The following is a 22,398-nucleotide window of genomic DNA, read 5'->3' as shown; positions in this document are numbered from 1 at the left end:
TTCATGTTACTCAGTTAATAATAATACACTATCGCACAAACCCTCCACCTTGCGCGAAGGCAAGGCGAAAATGAACAGTAGAAGGGCGAAAAACATTCACAGATCATTGCATATTTATTCAACAGAGAGGAGTGGCCTAAGTGGGAAGGCTCAGCCAATACCATGATGGCAGTACATCGAAGGCGTTTCGGTGCGTTCGGAAGAGAAGTTCTCTATCAGCGCGAGCCCCAGCAGCGCTCAGTAAAGACAGATAGAGAGTCAGGCGGCGGTAAGGGGTGGCTGTACGACCCTCTTTTGGGGGGGGTCTGATTATAAAAATATATACACACATATATACACGCCCAGGCCGCGAGATAGGTCCTATGCCGATATTAGGTCTTTTTAGTAAGCATATAGCTATATCTCTACAATTAAAAAAATGCCTATTTTACTTTTCCTGATAGACACGTCCGCTTCTATGAATCAGCGCACATATTTGGGTACGACGTATCTGGACATTGCTAAAGGCGCGGTTGAGATCTTTATGAAGGTAAAGAATAATTTTACCCCGACTTTTTCAGCATACTTTTATTGCCTTGTTGGAGCTGAGGGTCCCTTATTTAGACTCAGTCGAAATTAACGTGTATTGTTTCGTTTTCTTTAACAGCTGCGTGCCCGAGACCCGGCTAGTAGAGGCGACAGGTACATGCTAGTTACATTTGATGAGCCACCATACGGAGTTAAGGTAAATAAATACTGTTAAATTGTGTTTTGATGTGGTTGAATCGGAAATATATTCTGACAGTGAGACTCTACTGTCCCTCTGGTTCGTAGCTGCGGGTTTTGGCGGCCTCCCGGTGGCGAAAACAGCTAATTTTTGTTAAAATATCCGCAGACCCGGAGAAGCGCAGCCTCTGAACATGGCGGACATTTTGCTTTTGTATTGAGAAAGCTCTCGGCAGATGAGATGGAGGCGGGGAGATTTATTATCATTCGTGACGTCACGCAAACGTAATGACGGAGTAGCTCGGCCTGGATTGGACAGTTGGCCTGCATCTCACCCTGTGCCCTCCTCTAGCATCCGTTTTGTGGCTTCCTTCTGCTCTCCCCTTGGCCAAATCGGACCGGCCAAATTAAACAAATTTGGATTTACTAAAGCATTTTTCTTTATACATATTTCATCCCAGAATGTATTTAACTTCAAATATTTTTTTAGAATGCCATTTTCCTATTCTTATTTCCTGTTGTCCCCCAGCCAAGTGCCCCTTGTAAGGAACTAACTTCCTGGCCCCCAATCCACACACATATTGCCATCCCCTCCTACTGTCCTGCCCACTTAAACACTTGAAGTGTGCACCAGAGAGCAGTCCAACAGGATACATAAACAAAATTCATGACCTTGCTAAAAGTTGAGCAAGAGAGGTGGCGAGGGACGTGTACTGCCAGCATTATGTAAAGTACGCAGGGGTGTATTTTGGGAAACCGCACTGGCACAAGGTAAATGATAACCGCACGAGTTATCAATGAAGAGTACGTGAGACTTTAGCCCGAGGCTCACTCATCAGAGAACAGGGTGTGTGTTACCTCCGCACAAACAGCAGAGAGAAACATGGCACACGCACGCCCTAATATCAGCTGCCATTTCTCTTAGCACTCCTGATTTGAGGCCTCTCCGAGCCCAGTGTTTATGGAGCTTATCCCCACCCTGCTGCATGTAGGTACTTAGTTATGTGACTCATTATGTTTCATTTTTATTATGATTTCTGTACTTGTTCATCCAGTTATGTTCACGTTCAGTGTATTTCACTTTAATTAGAATACATTCCCTATAGCTGAGCTTGCATTGCTCTGCATTCCAAGTAATGGAACGCAGATTTTAATGTGTCATAGTGTTTTCAGAAACCTTTATTTAAACTGGGATATCTGCTGATATAGATACACTCAGGCATGTACCTCCCCGTTGCGTAACTAAAATTACACAAAAGCTCACAAGGGCAACCCTGATTGATAATTTCAGGCTTGGAACTGGCCCTTTGGTGTAATGAATCCCACACCCCTCTGCCCTAATTGTTAATACCATGCCACGTAAATACAGATGTAGCCTAGTGGTGTAGCCTTGGATTTTTAAGAGATCAGTTAGTGGTATTTTGTTTTGGATATGTACGTGTCCAATATAGTGTCTTATGTATATTGCAGATCTTCAGAATGTATGCATTAATGAGTGCCAGTGGCAGTAGGTTGTGTGTATGTATGTATCTATGCATGTATGATATATGTATGCGCGAATGCTGATGCAGCGTGATGGAGGCCTGTACGGGCTATTTGTGAACGCTGCAGGGTGAGTGGGTTGGAGCAGTGTGGCTTTAGCGTTGCAGCCCGCCATGTGCTCGGCCCGTAGCGACGCGGGGAGCGGCGTGCCGTTTCCATGGCGTCATGCCGCGAGTGGCTCTAGTTCCGCCGAGTCCATTAGCTCGGTCTCTCTGGCGGACGGTCGCCCTCCCGGGGGCGTCGCTTCCCGTCGCGTTCGCCCCCTCCGTGTCGCTGTCCCGTGCGTGTGATCACCGCCGCTCCCCAACCCCCAACCCCCTTCCGAAAGAGGGGTGTGTCAGCAGCACTGTCAGTCTCCTTCCAGGTCCCCCACACTCGTTTTTGTTTACAGCCAGCTCCACTTATTCCATTTGCTGTTGTGTCTATGCTTCCGCCCCCCCTCCATATTTCAGTGTTTAGACTTCAGTGGAGCCGTTGGTTTGGCACTGAACTTCCTGTCCAATTTTCCTCCCGATCCCCATCCCTAGCCCTTCAATCCATCCTGGAACACCCCCCCCCACACCCCTCTAGCCCCCTTTTCTCTATGTCCAGTGCTAAACAGACAGGAGGGCCTTGCAACAACAACCCCTCCCCCCCTCCCTCCCCGAATCAAAGGGAGAGACCAAATCTGGGGGCCTGGCTCCGTGTTGGTTCCTCAGGACTGGCTTTCTCCCTGTCAATTATTCATGAGATATTCAACTGCTAATCAGTTTAGTGTTCCACTGGGACTCTGGGCTCTGACAGTGTGGGCCTTACCTATGCCCCGAGACTGTCTCACTGTCGCCCTCTTGAGGGGGAAGTATGTCACTTCAGCTCAGCCCCAGCCCTGGAGTTGCTGTTTTGTCTCTTATATATACTGTATATGGCCTACACACACACACACACACGCACACAATGCTAGGACATGTGGCTCAGCAAAGGATGTGGGTTTCTGGAATAAGTTCTTTGAAGACCTGCCAGCATTTGCAAATATTTCAGTTCAGCCGTGATTGTCATTCTATTCAAGTGTGTAGTAAGAAAAAAGGCTGAGAAAAAAACTGTTTTCAGGCTTGTGCACTTTTTCTCAAGGATCGAGCTTATACTAGCAGGCCACTCACCACCCTCTTCAGTGCTGTCTCCATGTGGACTTAATCATCTTTATCAGCGAAGTGATATTTTATTATGATAATGATATGAGTGGAAGTGGATCAGCACACATCATCTAGCCCTGTCGGTATTGGCCTAAATAATTTACTGCTCGCTGAAACGATATTTTTGCATGTTTTTACTTTACTGGGAGAAAGACGAGGGGAAAAGAGTTACTGCGAGACACATGAGACCAAAGTCCTGTGTAGCCTAATTAGTGTCCTCACAGGAACTCATTTCCTAGAAGACCGAGTTCCATGGCTGAGTGTTCTGTGGGGAGCTGCGCCCAGATTCTGTGTCGAGGAACAGCTGTCCCCCCCAGTGACCCTTTTCGGAAGCGGCTTCGTTGGAGGTTTCCGAGGTGGTGGGTCGGCTCCTTTAGCCGCCTCACCCGGGCCCGTGCCTGAGGCCCTTGGTCCTCTGCTGTCAGCGCCGTTAACCAGGCCCTCGCTCCGGCGCGGGGACGAGCCCTCCGCTCTCTCCCCTCGCAGGCTCCCGCCGCTGCGCCTCCGTCCCTCCGCGCGGGGGCCCTGGCGGAGCGCCGCTCGCTGCCCGCACCGCCACCGCGCGGGGAGTCAATGCCGTGCGGCGGTCTTAAGTTCCCCCGATGGGCCCTCTTCAGGGATCACGGCCGGCGCGATTATAAATAGTCGTACCTTATAACCAGGGCTCTGTAAGGAAGGAGGGCTTATCTGCCTGTTCATGCGGAGCGGCTCGCATGTTCTTGCCACCTGCTCTCCTGGCAGTGCAGGAACACAGTGGGAGGGCCTGCCTGGTCAGCCTCGGCCATTCTTGGCTCCCCTTCCTGCTGCTGTTGGTTTTTGAAGAAGAAGAGTGGAATAATAGTGTCGCTCTGGCATGATAACATATCATATTTTATTCACAGTAATTAGGTTTAACCCTTTAAGGTGTGAGATCACACATATGTAATTAGAACGCTCTTAACTGAACATTCTAATGCTGATGTCACAATCACTACTGGCAATGGTATGCAATGGAGTTCTAGAACACCGACTTAGAACATTCCGAAAGACCTAAGACCTCCAAAGGGAGAAGAGTGTAAAAATCATGGTAGATAATGGGGAGATTTGGCGGTGTGATTCTGCTGGTGGGGGTGTCCCAGCCGCCCCATGTATCTGCAGACTCCCCTTCATGTGTACTGGGGTGACACCAGCGTCTGGTTTGGGGACAGGACCCCTGGCTTGTAGGGCAGCACGTTCCTTTCGTGGGCGGGATCCAGGCCTGTCCAAGCCGATGGCCAAACCGTGACGCCGGGTGCAGGTCCAAACCAGGACTCCGACCCGGGCTGCTTCTCCTCCCGCCCCCCATCCTTACGGCCCTTCGCTCAGCGGCGTTTCCCCTCCTCCTCCTCCTCCCTCGCTCCTCTTCCTGGGCTGTCTCGGCCTGGCCGGCCAGAAGAGGGCAGGATGAAAGGGGGGGCTCTGATTGCTGTCGCGCTCGCGCGCGGCCCGATGAATTGTTAATGCCATAAGAAAGAAAGAAGGTCGGGAAGAGGAAAAATAGAAGCGCTCCGTTGCCTGAATAATTGAGCGGGTGTCAGAGTCGCGCAGTCTACAGGAAGGGCTTCTGTTAGGGCTTTGAGCCTTCCAAGACAAAGGAATCAGTGTGCCTGCATGTCTCTGTGGAAAAGGAACTGTGTGTGTGTGTGTGTGTGTGTGTGAGCGCACCTGAGCTTGAGTGAGTACTCATGACTCACTCACTCACTTGTAGAGGTGCTTTACTCATGCTGTGGGTGAAGACCACATATGTGCTAACAGCCTGTGCTTCGGGGTAATATTTATTCGTTTTGTGGTTTTGTGAATCAGAGTAAGTGGCCTGTAAAGACTGTGGGTGTGTGTGTGTGTGTGTTTGTGAGTGTGTGTGTGTGCACACACCTGCATTACTGTGGGAGTGCATGTGTACTCCCGGGTGGTGTTTGTACATGTTTGTGTGTGTGTGTGTGTGTGTGCATGTGAGAGAGAGAGTGTGTGTGATGGTACATTAAGATGATCCGGAGGCGTGTTCTCCACTCTTGCAGATGTACAGGGCTGCAGAGCTGTGTGGGCGGGGCTGTGTATGTATCACATTCAGAGGCAGCCCTGCTCAAACCCCTCCCCCCTGAGAAAGACTTACAAATCCATCACAGCGTTCTCAGCATTACAGACTATTCAGCACTGGCCTCTCCTGCTGTTTCTCTGTCTCACACACACACACACACACGCTATGTCCCTCACATGCACACAAAAATACACACACACACACACACACAAACACACAAGCACACACACACACACACACACACACACTGTATTGTTACGAAAAGCAAATCCTGTCTCATTCATTCTCCCTTTCAGTCTTGCCTTCTCTTTCCTTTGCTTGTTGTCTCCCTTGGTTTCCCCTCAGTTCCTCATTCTTCTCATCCTCCCTCCCTCCCCCCCGCCCTCTCTTTCTCCCTCTCTCTCCCCTCTCGCTCTCTCTCCCCCTCTCCCTCCCTCCCTCCCTCCCTCTCTCTTAGTGTGTAACAGGTGAGTGCAGTGCTACTGACTGGGCTTGTTAAGCCAGCAGGTCATCCATAGATTAAGTGTAATTCTGTGTCAGTAAAGCACTTGACCCTGATGCAGGAAGAACTGAGAGAGGCAGAGCTGAGGCGTGCTGTGTGTGTGTGTGTGTGAGTGAGGATGAATCAGGTTATGCATTCATGTATGTGTATGTGAGTGAGTGAGTGTGAGTGTGTATGTGAGTGACTGAGTGAGAGAGCAAGGGAGTGATTGTGAATGTGAGTGAGTGTATATGTGAGTGTGTATGTGAGTGAGTGAGCGAATGAGTGAGTGATTGGGTATGTGAGAGGGAGAGAGTGAGTGAGAGAGTGAGTGAGTGATTGGGTATGTGAGAGTGTGAGTGAGGGAGAGAGTGAGTGAGAGGGAGATTACGGTGCTTGTCCTTGCCAGGCCCTGGTACTAATGTCTGAGGTCAGGAGAGTTCTCCTGTTCTGTGACTGTGCCGTTCCACAGATTTGCTCCTGATTAGAAGCGAGGCCTGTGAGACTGATCCCGTGTGTGAGACTGATCCTGTGTGCTCCCTGCCGTATGAAAGCTAATGCATGCAGAGCGGAGCTGAGCTGTGTGTCAGGGGCTGCACACAGAGCCAGTCTCTCTCCCTTTTATGGCTGACACGTTCCCCCAACCGCACAGACACGCTTGTTTACAAGTGCCCCTTTCCGCAGTCTCTGAAGGTCACGCCTTTACAGCTGATTTTTACACACACCTTCGCGTACACACACGCGCGCACACACACACACACACACACACACGCGCGCACACGCACACGCACACGCACACGCACACGCACACGCACACGCACACACACACGCACACATACACACGCACATGCACACACACATGCCTTTAGACATTTAAAAAGCTTGTTCTTGTTATCAATAAAAAAACAAAGTAGTTGACAGTGGGTTGTAAGTCAATCTTTTAGATTGAGAACCTGGAGGAAATTCTGAATGGGTGAAGATGAGGGAATTCCTAGAGTCCTGAGGGAGAGCCCAAGATTTTATGTCTGAGTCACAGGAGTTAGGTGCTGTGTTACAGTGAGATGTAAGGTGCTCTGTAACAGTGAGGTGTATGGTACCGTGTTACATTGTGGTATAAGGTGCTCTGTTTCAGTGATGTGTAAGGTACAGTGAGGTAAAAGGTGCTGTGTTTCAACGTGGTGTAAGGTGCTCTGTTACAGAGAGGTGTAATGCGCTGTGTTGCAGTAATGTGCTCTGTCACAGTGATGTGTAATGTGTTGTGTTGCAGTAATGTGCTCTGTCACAGTGAGGTGTAATGTGCTCTGTTACAGTGAGGTGTAATGCGCTGTGTTGCAGTAATGTGCTCTGTCACAGTGATGTGTAATGTGTTGTGTTGCAGTAATGTGCTCTGTTACAGTGATGTGTAAGGTACTCTGTTACAGTGATGTGTAATGCGCTGTGTTGCAGTAATGTGCTCTGTTACAGTACAGCGTGGTGTAAAGCTCTCTCTCCCTGTCCCTGTATTGCAGGCGGGCTGGAAGGAGAACCACGCCACCTTCATGAGCGAGCTGAAGAACCTGCAGGCCTCGGGCCTGACCACGCTGGGCCACGCCCTCCGCGCCGCCTTCGACCTGCTCAACCTCAACCGCCTCGTCTCCGGGATCGACAACTACGGACAGGTACTGCGCTCCCCCCCCCCCCCCCCCCCCCCCCCCGCCCCTGGGGCAGCCTGCGCTCTGCTCCCAGCGCTGCATTCTGGGTACTGCGCCCCCCCCCCCCGCCCCCGGGCCGGCCTGCGCGCTGCTCCCAGCGCTGCACGCCGGGTTAATGACTCAACATCCACTCATTTCCCCTCCTCTGCTCGGGGTGACGTTCAGTTCACACTCACGGCCTGATTTGCTAAAGGATTGCGACTGCGTTTCTGACACAAAAGCGGTGGCTACAAAGCCGCAGTGTCTGTGTTGGATTTACCAAAGGGTTGCAGCACTATTAGGCTGTAGTTTGCGGGGATCGCATCACTCTGTAACTTTCTAACTTTCCACTTTGATTGCATCAAAAACAATTGTCCTGCGTACGCGTGCAATGGGGTACGTAATGCATTTTGAATAGTTTTACCTTCAGACGCTCAGTGGCCTTCTGCCAGTGTCTGAGCCCTCTGAGGAGAGGGGGTGTGGCGTCTGGGGGCGGTCTCTGACCACTCTGAGGAGAGGGGGTGTGGCATACAGCAGCCTACACAAAACCTGCTCTTTTTGTCCGTGTCCCAGAGTTTCCTCAGCTGTGGGATCACACGGTGAATCAGATCATATTGAGTCTGAGGCCTCCTTCCATTTCTCTCTCCCTCGTTCTCTCCCTCCATCAATCTCCCTCTCTATCTCTTGATCCCACTTTCCTTCTGTCTCTCTCTCCCTTGTTCTGTCTCCATCCATCTCTATTTCTGTTGATCTTTATCTCTCTCCCCCTCAATCTCACTCTCTCTCTCCTTGTGTGTCTCTCTCTCTCTCTCTCCTCAGGGCCGGAACCCCTTCTTCCTGGAGCCCTCTGTGATCATCACCATCACCGACGGCAACAAGCTGACGCACACGTCCGGCGTGCCCGATGAGGTGAGAGATGGGTCCTCAGAGCTGCATTCACACGGGCAGCACTGTGGAGTCAGCCACTGAAACGCTCCAGAATCTCCCCTTTACACATTTAATCTCCGCTGTTTAATGAAGTGGGGTAATGGACTGAGGATAATGGGTGGATAATAGATAATGATAATGAACAGACTGGACCATAGGTGAGAATGCTGAGGTGGCCAGGCCCCACAGGCTACTGTAGCTTTTACTTCACTAAAACAGTATCATTATCAGTCTCATTATCTTGTGTATATGGTGCAATAAAAGAGACCACAAGCCTTGTAATGTGTTAACAGCACCTGCTGACACGGTTAGGAATATGTTTTTTCTGACCTCCTCCTCCTCCACCTCTTCCTCCTCCTCCTCCTCCTCCTCCTCCTTCACCTCTTCCACCTCCTCCTCCTCCTACGCCTCCCCCGAGCAGCTGCACCTCCCGCTGAACTCGCCCCTGCCGGGCAGCGAGCTGACCAAGGAGCCGTTCCGCTGGGACCAGCGCCTGTTCGCCCTGGTGCTGCGTCTCCCGGGCGCGGCCGCGCTGGACAGCGAGCAGCTGGGCAGCGTGCCCACCGACGAGTCGGCCATCACCCAGATGTGCGAGGTCACCGGAGGTACCGCCCCGCGCCGTAGCCCGGCAACCGCGCCTCGTCACCCGCGACCCGTAACGACGGCCTGTAACCGTGGTGCATGACCCCTGACCCATAATCCAAACTCAGCCCTGGACTGGGACAGGGGCCGTGAGCCTTGAGCTGTTCTCTGATGGGTCAGTCATGTGACCAAACGGAAGGGGGAGCTCTGTATATTCCTCAATGCCTTGTATGTGTGTGTGTGTGTGTGTGTGTCTGCGTGAGACCTCTGTGTCTTCTCAATTCAATTTCAGTTCAATTCAGCATGCTTTATTGTCATGGAATACATATAGTACATATTGCTAGAGCAAACAAGAAACATACAAGACAAGTTGTAAGTAAAATATTACATTTACAGTTAGAGTTGAAATAAGATAATGACGTAGTAATTAGTGTCCTGTCTCTCTCTCTAACCCTCTCTTCCAGGCCGGTCCTATTGTGTGCGCACCCAGAGGATGCTCAATCAGTGTCTGGAGTCTCTGGTGCAGAAGGTTCTGAGCGGCGTGGTCATTAACTTTGAGAAAACGGGGCCTGATCCGCCTCTGGTGGGCGAAGGTAGGCCCAAAGCGGGAGACGTCACTCACAACGTAACATCAGGGCAGAAAAGACCGTTTCCTGTTTCAGTTACTCTGAATTTATTCAGTTATCGCAAATTCTGCAGGGTAACCAAATGGTCAGCTAATGACAGGAAGCTTCTGTTTCAATTAGTGCCAGTGTTGGTGATTACACAGAGGTTTCTTTGGTCCAAGTAGCCTGTAGATTTTAAAATGAAAACAAGGACCAGCCACCCCAGGGCTCTACAGTGCCATGCTACTGAACTGGTGGGTCTATAGGAGGGGTTTATAGTCCTGTTAATGGTGGTGGACCATAGGATCTGCATGTTTTTACTCTAAAATCAGTGACCAGTTTGGCCCCAGTAAGCCTGAGTAACAGTGATGCTATGGCCTGCTGGTCTGTGGAGTTTCTGTAATGCGTGGTGCTGAGTGGGCGGGGTCATGGACCCTGCGGTGGTTTCCATGGTGGCGGCGGCTCACCCGCTCCGTGCGCTCTGGCTCCGCAGACGGACTGGCGGACCCGGCTCGGCCCGCGCCCCCCTTCGGCCCCCAGGCCTGGCACAGCTGCCACAAGCTCATCTACGTGCGGCCCAACCCCAAGACCGGGGTGCCCGTGGGCCACTGGCCCGTCCCAGAATCCTTCTGGCCCGACCAGAACTCCCCCACTCTGGTGAGTCTCATTCAGGCGCGTTCGTTCTGCAGCTGGGCTCTGTTAGAATTCAGGCGATTCCAGTTACAGTCGGTCGGTTCAGGTTATTAGTCTAAATTCATCAATCAACAAATCCATGTTGAATATTGTGGGCTTTTTTTTTACAGTACATGGATCGAATCGCTGTTCATTTCCTAAATTGACTGAATAGAAATGTAATTGACCTCCACCTTGATAAGGCAGTGGTGTCAGACTGCAGTACAGGCGAAGCTGCTTGCCAGGTACACTGCTTGTCACGTCATGTAGTAGAGGCTGAATCTCTGGGGGTTTTGAAGACCAGGCTTGATACGGTGCCAGATGCTATCTAGTCTGTAGGTAAACCAAGTACTAGGTACACTTTAGTGGTAGGTAAATTACATGCATTGTTTTGTGCTAAATGGCTTGTTATGTTATGTTATGTTATGTTATGAGGGCTGCAGTGCGTTTAACCTGAGTAACAAACCCACATCTCTAACGACTGTTCTGCACTGCTGCATTTTGTAACAGGAAACCACATTGACCTCTGTTGTTTCTCCTTGGCTTAACGCTTGCTGTCTTTTTAAGGTGAAACCTGGCAGTGTTGTGGGTGCACAGTACATGTGAATGTGTATTATGGAAAACAAACAAAATGTTATTTTTAAAAAAGGGGGAATGTCGAAAAACTAACCGGAGACCTAGAGTATGGAGTCATTTCGCTCTCCCTGAGCGTTGCTAGAGTGGGGCTGTTCTCCTGCTGGCCGCTGGCCCTGTGGCTCGCAGTGGCTCCTGCGTTGCGCCGCTTGGCTCTCCTGTTCTGGGTGATCCGCAGAGGAGTAAACCTCTGCAGGAGCCCCTGGAGGCCTGGTCTCCCCCCTCGCTGCCAGCCTCAGGAACACAACTAGCCCCACTCCCACACGCTCTGCTTTCACTGGGGCCCTCGGAGCCAGGCTCTGATTGGCTGGCCTCGGGCCATTGGCGATGCGTGCCAGCTGAGGGAGGCATTGGCATTGCCATCTTCAGCTTCAGCGCTGGCTGCTCTTCTCTTAGCTTGGTGCTCTCTGTCGCCCTCAAGTGACAGGACCACAGTACGGCACCTCTATAAACCTGCTGTTAAATCCCTGTGGTTTTGCCCCGGAGAGCCACACAGTGTGTTGGTTTTTCTTCTTCTTCCTCTCCATTGATGAATTGAGCGGTTGATCACATGATTAACCCGGCTTTTCAGATTTTTTTTGGGCCTGAATTGAAAGCTGAATGGAGTTGCAAACATAAGCCAAGCGCACTGCGGCTCTCCCAAGGGCAGAAGTGAATACCGCTGTGTCACAAAGTGGGTCTGTGTATAGACTACTGCGCAGATGAGCTCAACCTGTGGGCTGCTTTAGAGGACACGAGCTGCAGACACAGGCAGGTACAGCACTGAGATAAAAAAACCCCACAATATTCACCACACAGAACACTCAGGCTGCATACCAGTGAACATATCCATCTCAAACTAGCTACTGCAATCATAGCTGCACTCAAAGATTCCCTCTTTTTTTGGTCTTGTAAAGTGTGTTGTGTGTGTTCAGGTTATGTATTGTATCGTGTATCGTGGTTTCAATAATGTCTGTTGTTTGTTTCATAATACTGCTGTCCAGCCACATACGCCTCTTGGGGGATAAAGAAAGGTTCAGTGTATTGTATTATATTATATTGCATTGTATTGTATTGCATTGTATTACATTGTATTGCATTGTAATAGGGAGGATTGCCAGTGCCAGTGTAAAGAAGCAGCAGCTTGCTGTGAGCTTGCCGAGCGCAGGATTGTAAGAGGCGAGGGAAGGGTGTCTGTGCTGCTGAAATGCTTATCAGTGAGCAGCTGTGCGGTTGATTTACCTGCGATGTTAGCGGTCAGCTCAAACGTACGCTCGTTGCCTGGGAGGAACCGTAATGCAGCTCCATGCCGCGAGATTAAATCTGTCGGGCAGCGAGGTGACCACCCGCGGATGAGAGAGGTCCCCGCGCGTGCGGGCGAACGATGATGTCATGCAGTGAGAGCTTTCGCCGTGCGACTGCGGGGACATCTCTCACAAAGGGCCTCGCTTTGCCTTTCGGTTCAAACAGAATCCCATTATTTCTTCTGAAAGGGGTTTTAAAGTAAAAAATTAAAAAAAGGCAGAAGCATCCCTCTGCTCAGCGGGTGAGCGCTTATGTTAAAGTGGGTTTCGTCATTCAGGCCACATGCACTGTTGAGGCTCCGTGGAAAGCTGGCACTGAGGACTAGGAGTTAAAGGAGTGTAGTTAACTGTTCCTAGAACTGTCCGTTGTTCAAATCTCTCGACAGTTTTCCACACAGGGCAGTTTGGTGCATGGTGCTGTGTGGAATAATCTTCAAGGCTTTGACAAATTTAAAGCAAAGCCTCTCTCTCGCTCTCGGCCCTCTCTCTCTCTCCCTGTGATAGAGAGGCATTTGGCACTAAAAAGCAGGTTTGCTTTCTGCAGATCTAAGCTCTTCCCCCCCCCTGCTTTTTCGAAAATCATTTTTCTGTTGTTGGTTTTAAAGCATCCGTAAGCACAATGACTCAGTAGTCATCAGCACTGCAGTATCTTGCCTCAGTGATAGCCGAACGGCGATGGTCTGCCTTGGCAGACCCATGCAGGGTGATTGGCGCACCCGCGATGACATCAGCATGCAGGACAGGAAGTGAATGTGATGTGTCAGAAAGAGAAGTTTGCCTCAGATCATACCGGACCACTTTTCTCACTTTTAGAAAGGTGTTCTGGCCGTCCTTGCACAAGCTCCTTCAGGAATTCCGTATCCAAAAATATGTAGATCCACAAGGGGGCGACAGCTGTCTGCCGTCACACTCTGCCAGTTTCGGAACGAAGCCAACCTAACTCTTTTGCTTCCTCAGCTGCTTCCATGAGGTTGAACTTTGTATGTTTTGTCTGACAGTGGAAAAATAGTGGCTCCTACATCCAGGGGGCAGTGATGGCTGTCTTGGAATAATCATTTCATGACCCCCGCCCCCCCCCCCCCTCCTCCCCCCAGCCCCCACGCTCAGCCCATCCCGTGGTTCGGTTCTCCTGTGTGGACTGCGAGCCCATGGTGATCGACAAACTGCCGTTTGACAAGTACGAGCTGGAGCCGTCCCCCCTCACGCAGTACGTCCTGGAGAGGAAGTCCCCGCACATGTGCTGGCAGGTAGGGTCCACCGTGCAGCGTTTTAAGTGGGTACCTGGTGTAGGAGCCCATGTTAAATGGGCTCATGCTCACCCCCTGTATTGAAAATAAAGGTGATGGCACCCCAGTGATGTAATGTTTAGCCAGTGACATCCTCGTGCTCTGATGGTCAGTTAATGAATTACATCCTGGTGACCTATTGTCAGTTTGCCAATAGCAACCAATTGGTCAGTTCAATTCACCGGATGCCTCCTGGGGAATTAATGACAGTTAATCAATGACTGATGGGTAAACCGCTTTCCATAAGGTGAGAAACACACCTCAGAAATATATCAGTAAAATGTCTCAATGGTAGATTCATAAAAAGTAGTAAGAGCTTAAAAAGGTTAGAAAAACATTTTTTAAGGTTTATAACAAGTGAAGTAATATGAAGTAATACAAAATTAGCCTCTTCTAATATTTTTCAGGGCTGGAAACAAAACTAGTTACAGAAGGGCTGTTTGAACAGTTAGCCACCGTACAGCAGCAGTATCGTTATGTGATATTTTTGTAGAAAAGGGAAGCGGGAGAGAATGTCTCTTAAAAACAGGATGGAGGTTCTGCTTTATAACCACAGACCGCTGATACAGCCCACCTTAAACACCACTAGAGCTTCACTTGCAGAAGTCCACAGTGTTAGGGAACATCTAGTGTCATTGTGTGAGATGCAGCATCTCAACACAGCTAGTTATCTTTTGGTGTACTGCTATTTTTTGTCATTTTTGTTCACATCGTATTATTTTTAGCTGCAGATACATGATTGGTTTTTGAAACCTTTTACAGCACAGGTGCCTCATCAGAATGTGTTGCGAAGGAATGCGAAGGTTGTCCCCTGAGTTGGAAGCAGATTGTAGTATAAAGTTTTATAATAAGGCATTGTGTCTGATTGGGCTATTTTAAGAGTCCCCAAAGTAATGGTGCCACTGCAGTATTGTAAAGCAAGTGGACCACTAGGTATTGTAAAACACAGCCTACTGGCTGTAAGTACGTATCCAAAACTATGAGGCCATACCGCCACCTTAACCAATCACCTGCCATTGATCCCGTGCCAGTTAAAGAATGACAAAGCAATCATCAACATGACAGTTAAAACAATGGCGTCCCAGTCATCTGCTTTCAGCCAGTCACCCTCAGATGAACCAGACCTGTTGTTATTGTTTCTGACAACCTTCACCAGCCGCAGGGCTGGCGGAGACGAACGGTGTTTGTGCTCCTGCAAAGGGCTCCCGCTGGGAGAAATATAAAAGATCCGCTTAACGGTTATGATCCCGTCTGCTCAGTGAGGGAGTCTCAGAGGGCTGGAGGAGAGAGACGGGGTCCCGGAAGAGCCCCTGAGCCTCAGCCCTCTGCCGTGCAGGGAATACAGTTTACGCATGCACAGGGGCGGCAGTGTAGTGTAATGGGTAAGGAACTGGTCTTGTAACCTAAATGTCGCAGGTTCGACTCCTGGGTAGGACACTGTCGTTGTACCTTTGAGCAAGGTACTTAACCTGCATTGCTTCTGTATATATCCAGCTGTCTGGATAAGAGTGTCTGCTAAATGCCTGTAATGTAATGTAATTATTACACTGTAAGAGGGACAGAGTTTATACGCACACTTATTCCACTGTAAGAGGGACAGAGATTATACACACACTTTTTCCACTGTATGAGGGGTAATTTATTCAGAGATTTGTCCTGTCATCCAGGTATTTGTGAACAGCAGCGGGAAGCACAACGACCTTGGCCAGCCCTTCGGCTACCTGAAGGCCAGCACCGCCCTCACCTGCGTTAACCTCTTCGTCATGCCTTACAACTACCCGGTCCTGTTACCACTCCTAGGTATGCGTGTGATCCGCGCGTGTCACTTCAGTTGGCTCGTTTGCTTTTGCATATCTTGCCACGGAGGTGGATTGTGGGAGAGCTGAAGGGTGCTCCTCTCTGATGGAATTGATGTCGCCAAGGTGCACGTAGTCCAAGCGCCGCCATTTCTTAATTGAGCTCTTAAAAGAATCTGGGCAGTTGCCACCAAGTTGAAAATTGTTGACTCATCTTGAGTGTTGGCTTTAGACTGTAACTGCATGCTTCGTTATGTTTTTTTTTTTTGCTCATTGGTAATCTTTCCTTGCTCAGCAGTCTGGTTCCTGACATGTCCCCAATCCTGTTCTGTCCTTGCAGACGACCTGTTCAAAGTGCACAAACTGAAGCCAAACCTCAAGTGGCGGCAAGCCTTTGAGATCTACCTGAAGTCAATGCCTCCCTACTTCCTGCTGGTACTTTTTTTAGATAGATTTTTTAAATGCATTTGTTATGTTACACAGGAAAATACATTTTCCATCAAGGGCCTGATTTACTAAGACTTTTAGCATGTGCAAAACCTTTTAGCACACACAAAACTAATAACATAACCAGTGATTGGTGCAAAACAAATACGATGACCAATTATTAGTTATGTTATTGGTTTTGCCTATGCTAAAAAGTTTTCCTTGTGCTAAAGGTCATAATAAAACAGGCCCCAAGTGTAGAGATGTTTTTATTGAAACTCCACAGTTTGAAGACTGTTAGTCAGATAATCCAGTATGTGGGGTAAAAGGCACAGAAGCAAATAATTAAGGATATAAAACAGAGAGATAGGAAGAGTATGAAGGCACATTTACATACATATACTCACATACTATAAACTGAACATAACCCTATTTCTAAGGGGAAGGAGAAGGGCTGCCTTCTTGAATAGCTGTATGTATGCACTTAAAAATGCATTATTATCCAGTCTAGGTTCTGAGACTGGATACCTACCCCAGTGCCCCTCAGTAAAATCCAGGGCAGCAGCCTTCATTGTCTCTGCTAAACACTAGAGCTTGACTCTGTGGACTACAAGCAACAACAATAAAAGAAAGCTATTGACTTAGACTTGTCTGTGACCTCAATTCCTTTTTCAGCTGAAGCGCTGCTCTTTGATCCTTGTCAGATGTATTTACATCCAGTGAGTGTCTCCTCGGATGAGGACATCTGTTAAACAGGCGAATGTACTGCGGTTGTGAATCTGTCCGCCCTCCCTAACATCAGCGCGCCAGCTCGTGCGTTCGCCGTGCGAACGTGTCGTATGACTCCGGCTGAAAGATGCTCTGTTTCTCTCCGCAGCCTCTGAAGAAGGCGCTGAGGATGATGGGAGCGCCCAATCTGATCTCGGACAACATGGACTGCGGCCTGAGCTACAGCGTCATTTCCTACCTAAAGAAGCTGAGTCAGCAGGTGAGCCTCCTCCCTCTGCAGGCTCGCCTGAATCTTACAATAATGGCAATAATAATCTTATCAATAATGGCAATAATAATACTAATAATGTATAATAATACTAATGTATAATAATACTTTTATTATTATACATTTCATATTGGAGCATGTTTCACATGAGAGCATTCAGCCGAAAGTAAAGTGAAGTGGAAATGTAATTGAAGTATACTGTCAAAATGATCAACTAAAAATGACACTTGTTAAAAGCACAAAAAAGCAACAGAAAAAGTCAGTGCATGAAGTTCGACCCGGTTGCTCCTCAGGCGAAGATGGAGTCGGACCGTCTGATCGTGTCGGTGGGGAAGAAGCCCCCCCAGGAGACGGGGTTAAAGGTGAAGAACCACTCCAGCGGCCCGTCTCTGGCCCTCCGCTGCGACTTCAAACAGCTGCTGCAGGGCATCACCGGGGAGACGCCCCTGCGCCTCGCCGACATCAACCTCAAGGAGTTCGCCGGGTTCCAGATCGCGCTGCTCAACAAGGTACCATGGCAGTGTCTGCAAGGGTCGTGGGGCCCCATTTTAAGCTGAATGGTGTCAGGGTCACACTGTAGGACATAGTGGAGCCACATTCTCAACCTCAAACCGTGTGCTTGTCCATGGGAGATGCTCTCCTTGCATTGGCGCTAGCTCTCTCCTGCAGTACTGCGTGGGCTGAATAGAGTCAAATGGTCATGTGCGCATGGGGAAGTGCATTGGAGAAGTGCACATGATTCAGCTGCAGTGGCCCATGCATGTGTGCAAGTCACAAGGGGCACAACTGGTCTGAAATCTGAAGAGGAATATTTTAGAGGAAAGAAGGGAGAGATAGAATTTGAATGATAGAGCTTGAGCATGCATATGGGGTAAGTGTCTGTATAAGGGGAGAGCTGTGTGAAGATTTTTCATGGATGTTTCAGAAACCGATCACTGATTTCCCTCCGTCCCTCCCATCCAGGACGTAAAGCCGCAAGCCTATCGGAATGCCTTCGACATTCCCCGGCGGAACCTTCTGGATCAGCTGACGCGCATGCGCTCCAACCTCCTGCGTACCACACAGAAGCTCATCCGCGGGCAGGACGAAGGTACTGATCCACGCACGCAGCTCTGATGTTTGTGAAAATTGGACAACCCAGTTTTCACAAACATTAATCATACGTACAGACTGACAAGATAGAACGTGTCGTAGTTCTCAAATCCTCATTCAGGCCAATAGTAGATGCTCTTATCCAAAGCAATTTACACAGCTGACATTTTGTTTACATACAGTCCATTCATACTGAAGAAATTCTAATTAAGCTCTTAGCTCAAAGGTACAATGGCACCAATCTGTCTGGGAACTGACCCAACAACCTCTGAGTTCCTAGCCTAGCTGCTATACTACTCCCCTGAGATCCATGCAGCCTCTTTAAATTGATGAATTGAATATGGGTTCATTCCCTGAAATGGAATGGTGTCTCAGACGTGGAGTTCTCCGGTTCACAGACTACCTGCACAGCATCCCGGTGGGTCAGATGGGGAACTACCAGGAGTACCTGAAGATGATGCCGTCCCCCCTGCGGGAGATCGACCCGGACCAGCCCAAACGCCTGCACACCTTCGGGAACCCCTTCAAACAGGACAAGAAGGTGCACACTCGCGCGCGTGCACAGCGCCAAACATTTCCTCTCTCTGGCATTTAGATTTTAAAAGATCTTTCTAAATACTGGTCCAGCAAACATCACTATGGCCCGGTGTAGGGAATCCAAATGTGACTATAATTTAAATTTAGAGTAAACTAAGCGATGGAAATCCGTTGATCTTTCTTTTATAATTGGGCATGTATGTTAACAAGGAAAGCATTAATATCTCAATAAGGTTAATGCATGATCAAAATATTTTAATAAGCAGCTTTTAAAAAAGCTCAACTGGATTAGTTAGTCTTAAACTGGACCTGATGTAGAGTAATTTAATTCACACCTTCTTGAAAGCATTAATTTGTCCTGTAAATGTAATATTGCGCCTCTCTGTCTCTCTCTCTCCCCCCCTCTCTCTCCCTCTCCTGCCTTTCCTTACTCAGGGAATGATGATCGACGAAGCGGACGAGTTTGTGACGGGCCCCCAGAACAAGAAACGAGGGGGTGCGGGGGACCCGAACTCGGGGGCCACGCTGAAGAGGAGGCGGAGCATGTCCCCGTTGCTGCGCCGGCCGCAGACTCCGCCCATCATCACCAACCACATGGTGGGGAAGGGGCCCTCGGGGGCCCTGGCGCAGCTCAGCCTTATAAAGCCCATCCCGCTGCACAAAGGTGAGGCTGCCATGGTGGTGCCCGCAGCGACTCTGGGGGGAACAGGTTTCAGTCTCTGAGGTGCGATAGTGGAGTCTGAACAGGAGCACTAAAGCTGCATCACTGTGTGGTTAAACACATCACCTTCTGTGTAAGAATTCTTCACATGTCACTGACCAACATTTTAGATCAGGACTAGGCAACTCTGCACCAGGAATATTCAGAGATGTTCCTAGTTTTTTGTCCCATCCAAACCACAAAGAAATGGTAACTGTATTTATCTATTTGTTGCTTTTTGAAAGTGTTGCAACTGTGTTTGGCTAATATATTGATACAGCTTTTTTCCCTTTGTTTATGTTTGTGGTATCTCCCCCTACAGGAGTGGAGGGGAACAGCGTGTCGGGGGTGGAGAGTAACGGGGAGCGGATGCAGGCTGGAGAGGCAGCAGACGGCTGGCCCGGAGGACCGGACGAAGTTGGGACAGGGCTCCCCCTGGAGGACAGGCCTGGATTGGCGGTGGGCGAAGGCGGGGAGGACGGGGCGGGGCTGGAGGACAGGATGGAAGAGGACGGCCTCGATGTGAGGCCTCTGAGCCGGCCGGGGAACTGCGAGGAGCTGAGTCCTCCCGGCCTGCAGGGGGCGATGGACGACGCTGGCGCAGACCCGGCCGTTACCAGGATGGTCATCGTGCTTCCCCTGGAGGGCAACAACGCAGAGCTGCGCGCTCGGATCATTAAGGAGGTCCGGAAGCCAGGCCGCAGTGAGTACCTGAGGGGAAGCAGTGTGCCTAGATCAGCTGGCCTTTGTCAAATTCAGTATAAAAGTTGTGACTGGTACTCAGAATTCGCACTCTGACTTGACAGATTTTGAGGCAATAATAAGGCTGCTGGAGGAAGTGAAGGGACCTCTGGACGTGCAGAGATACATCATCCATCACGCCATCAAGGAGGCAGCCAGGTATGCCCACCGCCACACTGCCCAGGCCAACACGCCTAGGAGCTTTTACGCAATTACTACTATATGGAAGTAAACATTTCTCTCTCTCTCTTTCTCTCTCCCCCTCTCTCTCTCACTCTCTCTCCCTCTCTCAGGTTTAAGAAGCGGGTTCTGATCCAGCAGCTGGAGCTGGCCATGGAGGAGATGGAGGAGAAGCAGCTGCTGTCTGCTGGTCTGAACAGCATCCACAGCAGATAGGGCTGGAGCAACGCTGAGGCTGAGACACGGAGCCTGAGAGGGGGAGAGACCTGGGGCTGCACACATGGTGGAGAGGAGAGAGATGGAGAGAGGAGAGGAGAGAGAGAGAGAGAAAGAGAGAGAGAGGAGAGGAGAGAGAGAAAGAGAGAGAGAGAGGAGAGGGTGGGAGAAAGGAGAGTGAGGGAGAGAGTAGAGGTAGGGAGAGAGAAGGAGGAGGGAGAGGGGAGAGGGAGAGAGAGACTCCACTCTCACACTCCCCACCTGGTAGCCAGCAGCAGCCCGGACTCTCAGGGTCCCCTCGCACACGGACGAGGAAGAGGAGGTGGAAGGGAAGCACCTGAGCCTTCCTCGTGGTGACAAACTCCGCCCCCGCCCGTCCGTCTGTCCATCCGTCCCAGCGTCCGTGCGCGTGCTCCCGCTGAAGCCCCTCGCTGTCATGGGCGCAGTCTGCCGGGAGGCTGCCTGACCCAGGGCCTGGTCTTCAGCCTGCATCCTGAACCCCACGCTGGGCGTGTCTTACGGTACCTTCCTAACGAACGGGTCAGCAATAGAGGAGACCCAACCCAGCAAGTACCTGAAAGACAGACATTTACTCAGAAATGTGTGACCGGAGGGCTGGAGGCTGGGGGAGCTCAGCTGGAGAGCTCCTATTGGACGATACAGAGCAATGGGACCTATACAAGCTAGCAGCCTCAACAGCAGGGATCTCAAACGCCAGTGTCTCATAAGTGTCTGAGGGAGCTGCAGTGACTGCTGGTTTTATGAGCATTTCAGAGCTTAAATGCTGAATTTAAGTCAGCGAAAAGGAGCCACAACATCCTGAGAGCAGATACTGCTGGCCCTCTAAGACTGGAGTTTGAGATCCCTGCTGCACACAGCTGAGTTTTCATTCTCCTCTTTCCCGTCCTTAAGGGGGAAGGCACTGACATATTACATGTTAAAGGGAGAGGGGAAAACAGGTCAATATGTTTGCAGGTAGGAGGGCCTCAGAAACACACAGACGATGGGGCCCGGGAATCTTATCTACCTCAGTTTTTTAAAAGTGTGGTGTAATTTTTAATTATGTTTTCATTTATTGATATCTGTCTCCATGTCCTTTGGGAGTGAAGTGTGGTGTCGGTTGGCCCTTCTGGACAACATACGTGACAAGACGTTCCTCTCAATCAACATCTACCAAAAACCGCTGTCTGTTGGTTTTCGGTGTGTTTCAGCACTTAAGAGTGATTCATTCAAGCCATTGATTGGCTGAAGATTTCACACAATCCTTTTCCAAGGCTGTGACTGGCTGCTAATTGAGAAGAACCAGTGGCACTCCATGACTGGAGTTTTGACACCCCCACTCTAAATCATATTTGCAACAGTTCAGGCATGCTTAAAAGCAATAGTATCACAGCACCATTTTTATGAACATTATTCTCTTCCCTTCCCAACTCAGTTAAGGGTAAAACTAATGGTAAAAGGTGTGTACAGCCAATCTGTCACCTGAGAAATCTGTGCAGGTTGTCAGAGAGTCCAACCCGCTCACCTTTGTCTCACTTGCAGCTCACAGCATCCCCTAATTGGTCAAATTTTGTGAGGTCATTTAGAATCTCTGCAGCCCGTGTCATCGGGCACCTGTTCCTGATTGGATGCCTGCAAACAATCCATTCAACAAATCGACAGATGCAAAGCTACCTGCTTCTTCTGTTTATCTTTTCTTTGGGTTTTATTTTTAAAAGAAAAAGATGTATACTACTTTCTAAATGTTCATACATGCAAAAATCAAGAGGTTATTTTTGGACAGTATTCTTTCAGAGCATAAAAATGGAAATATTTTAAAAGAGAAAAAAAGTTGTATAAAGAACATTTTTTAGTGTTATATATAAAATGGAACATTTTATGATTTTTTTTAAAGAAACAAAAATGAATAAACAGCAGAAAGGTACGAAATGAGTTCAACGGTGTCATTACATTTGTCTAATATGCTCGGTCGCTTGTTCTCTACCTCAATTTCACATAAACAAGTGGTAATCCAAAATGGCAGTTCTCTTGCCAGTGATTCACATTTCCCTTTTTTGATTTCACCCACAATAATGTGAAGACATTAATAGTAAGTCTTATGTTAT

General features: G+C 49.4%; 1 protein-coding gene across 1 annotated transcript; it reads left to right on the top strand.

The window, feature by feature from the left end:
* The first annotated feature begins 209 nt into the window (after window positions 1–209).
* Window positions 210–20,405, top strand: LOC118223919 (integrator complex subunit 6-like). The gene is made up of 18 exons (XM_035411000.1): window positions 210–529; window positions 647–724; window positions 7,459–7,608; window positions 8,440–8,529; window positions 8,969–9,152; window positions 9,594–9,722; window positions 10,228–10,391; window positions 13,417–13,569; window positions 15,276–15,408; window positions 15,745–15,839; window positions 16,708–16,818; window positions 17,121–17,336; window positions 17,791–17,917; window positions 18,318–18,460; window positions 18,892–19,120; window positions 19,479–19,859; window positions 19,963–20,056; window positions 20,191–20,405. The coding sequence occupies exons 1-18, from the start codon at window positions 419–421 to the stop codon at window positions 20,291–20,293; spliced, it is 2,691 nt and encodes an 896-aa protein (XP_035266891.1). The 5' UTR covers window positions 210–418; the 3' UTR covers window positions 20,294–20,405.
* The last annotated feature ends 1,993 nt before the right edge of the window (window positions 20,406–22,398 follow it).

Source organism: Anguilla anguilla, chromosome 3, assembly GCF_013347855.1.
Source record: "Anguilla anguilla isolate fAngAng1 chromosome 3, fAngAng1.pri, whole genome shotgun sequence".
Lineage (NCBI taxonomy): Eukaryota > Metazoa > Chordata > Actinopteri > Anguilliformes > Anguillidae > Anguilla > Anguilla anguilla.
The sequence above is the reverse complement of the archived record's forward strand: the minus strand, read 5'-3'. Positions and strand labels throughout refer to the sequence as shown.

Excerpts from the sequence above, each read along its gene's own strand:
- LOC118223919 (XM_035411000.1), top strand. The coding sequence starts at position 419 with ATGCCTATTTTACTTTTCCTGATAGACACGTCCGCTTCTATGAATCAG. Across the intron at positions 9,153-9,593 it reads GATGTGCGAGGTCACCGGAG|GCCGGTCCTATTGTGTGCGC; the intron begins GTACCGCCCCGC and ends CCTCTCTTCCAG. Across the intron at positions 17,337-17,790 it reads AGATCGCGCTGCTCAACAAG|GACGTAAAGCCGCAAGCCTA; the intron begins GTACCATGGCAG and ends CCTCCCATCCAG.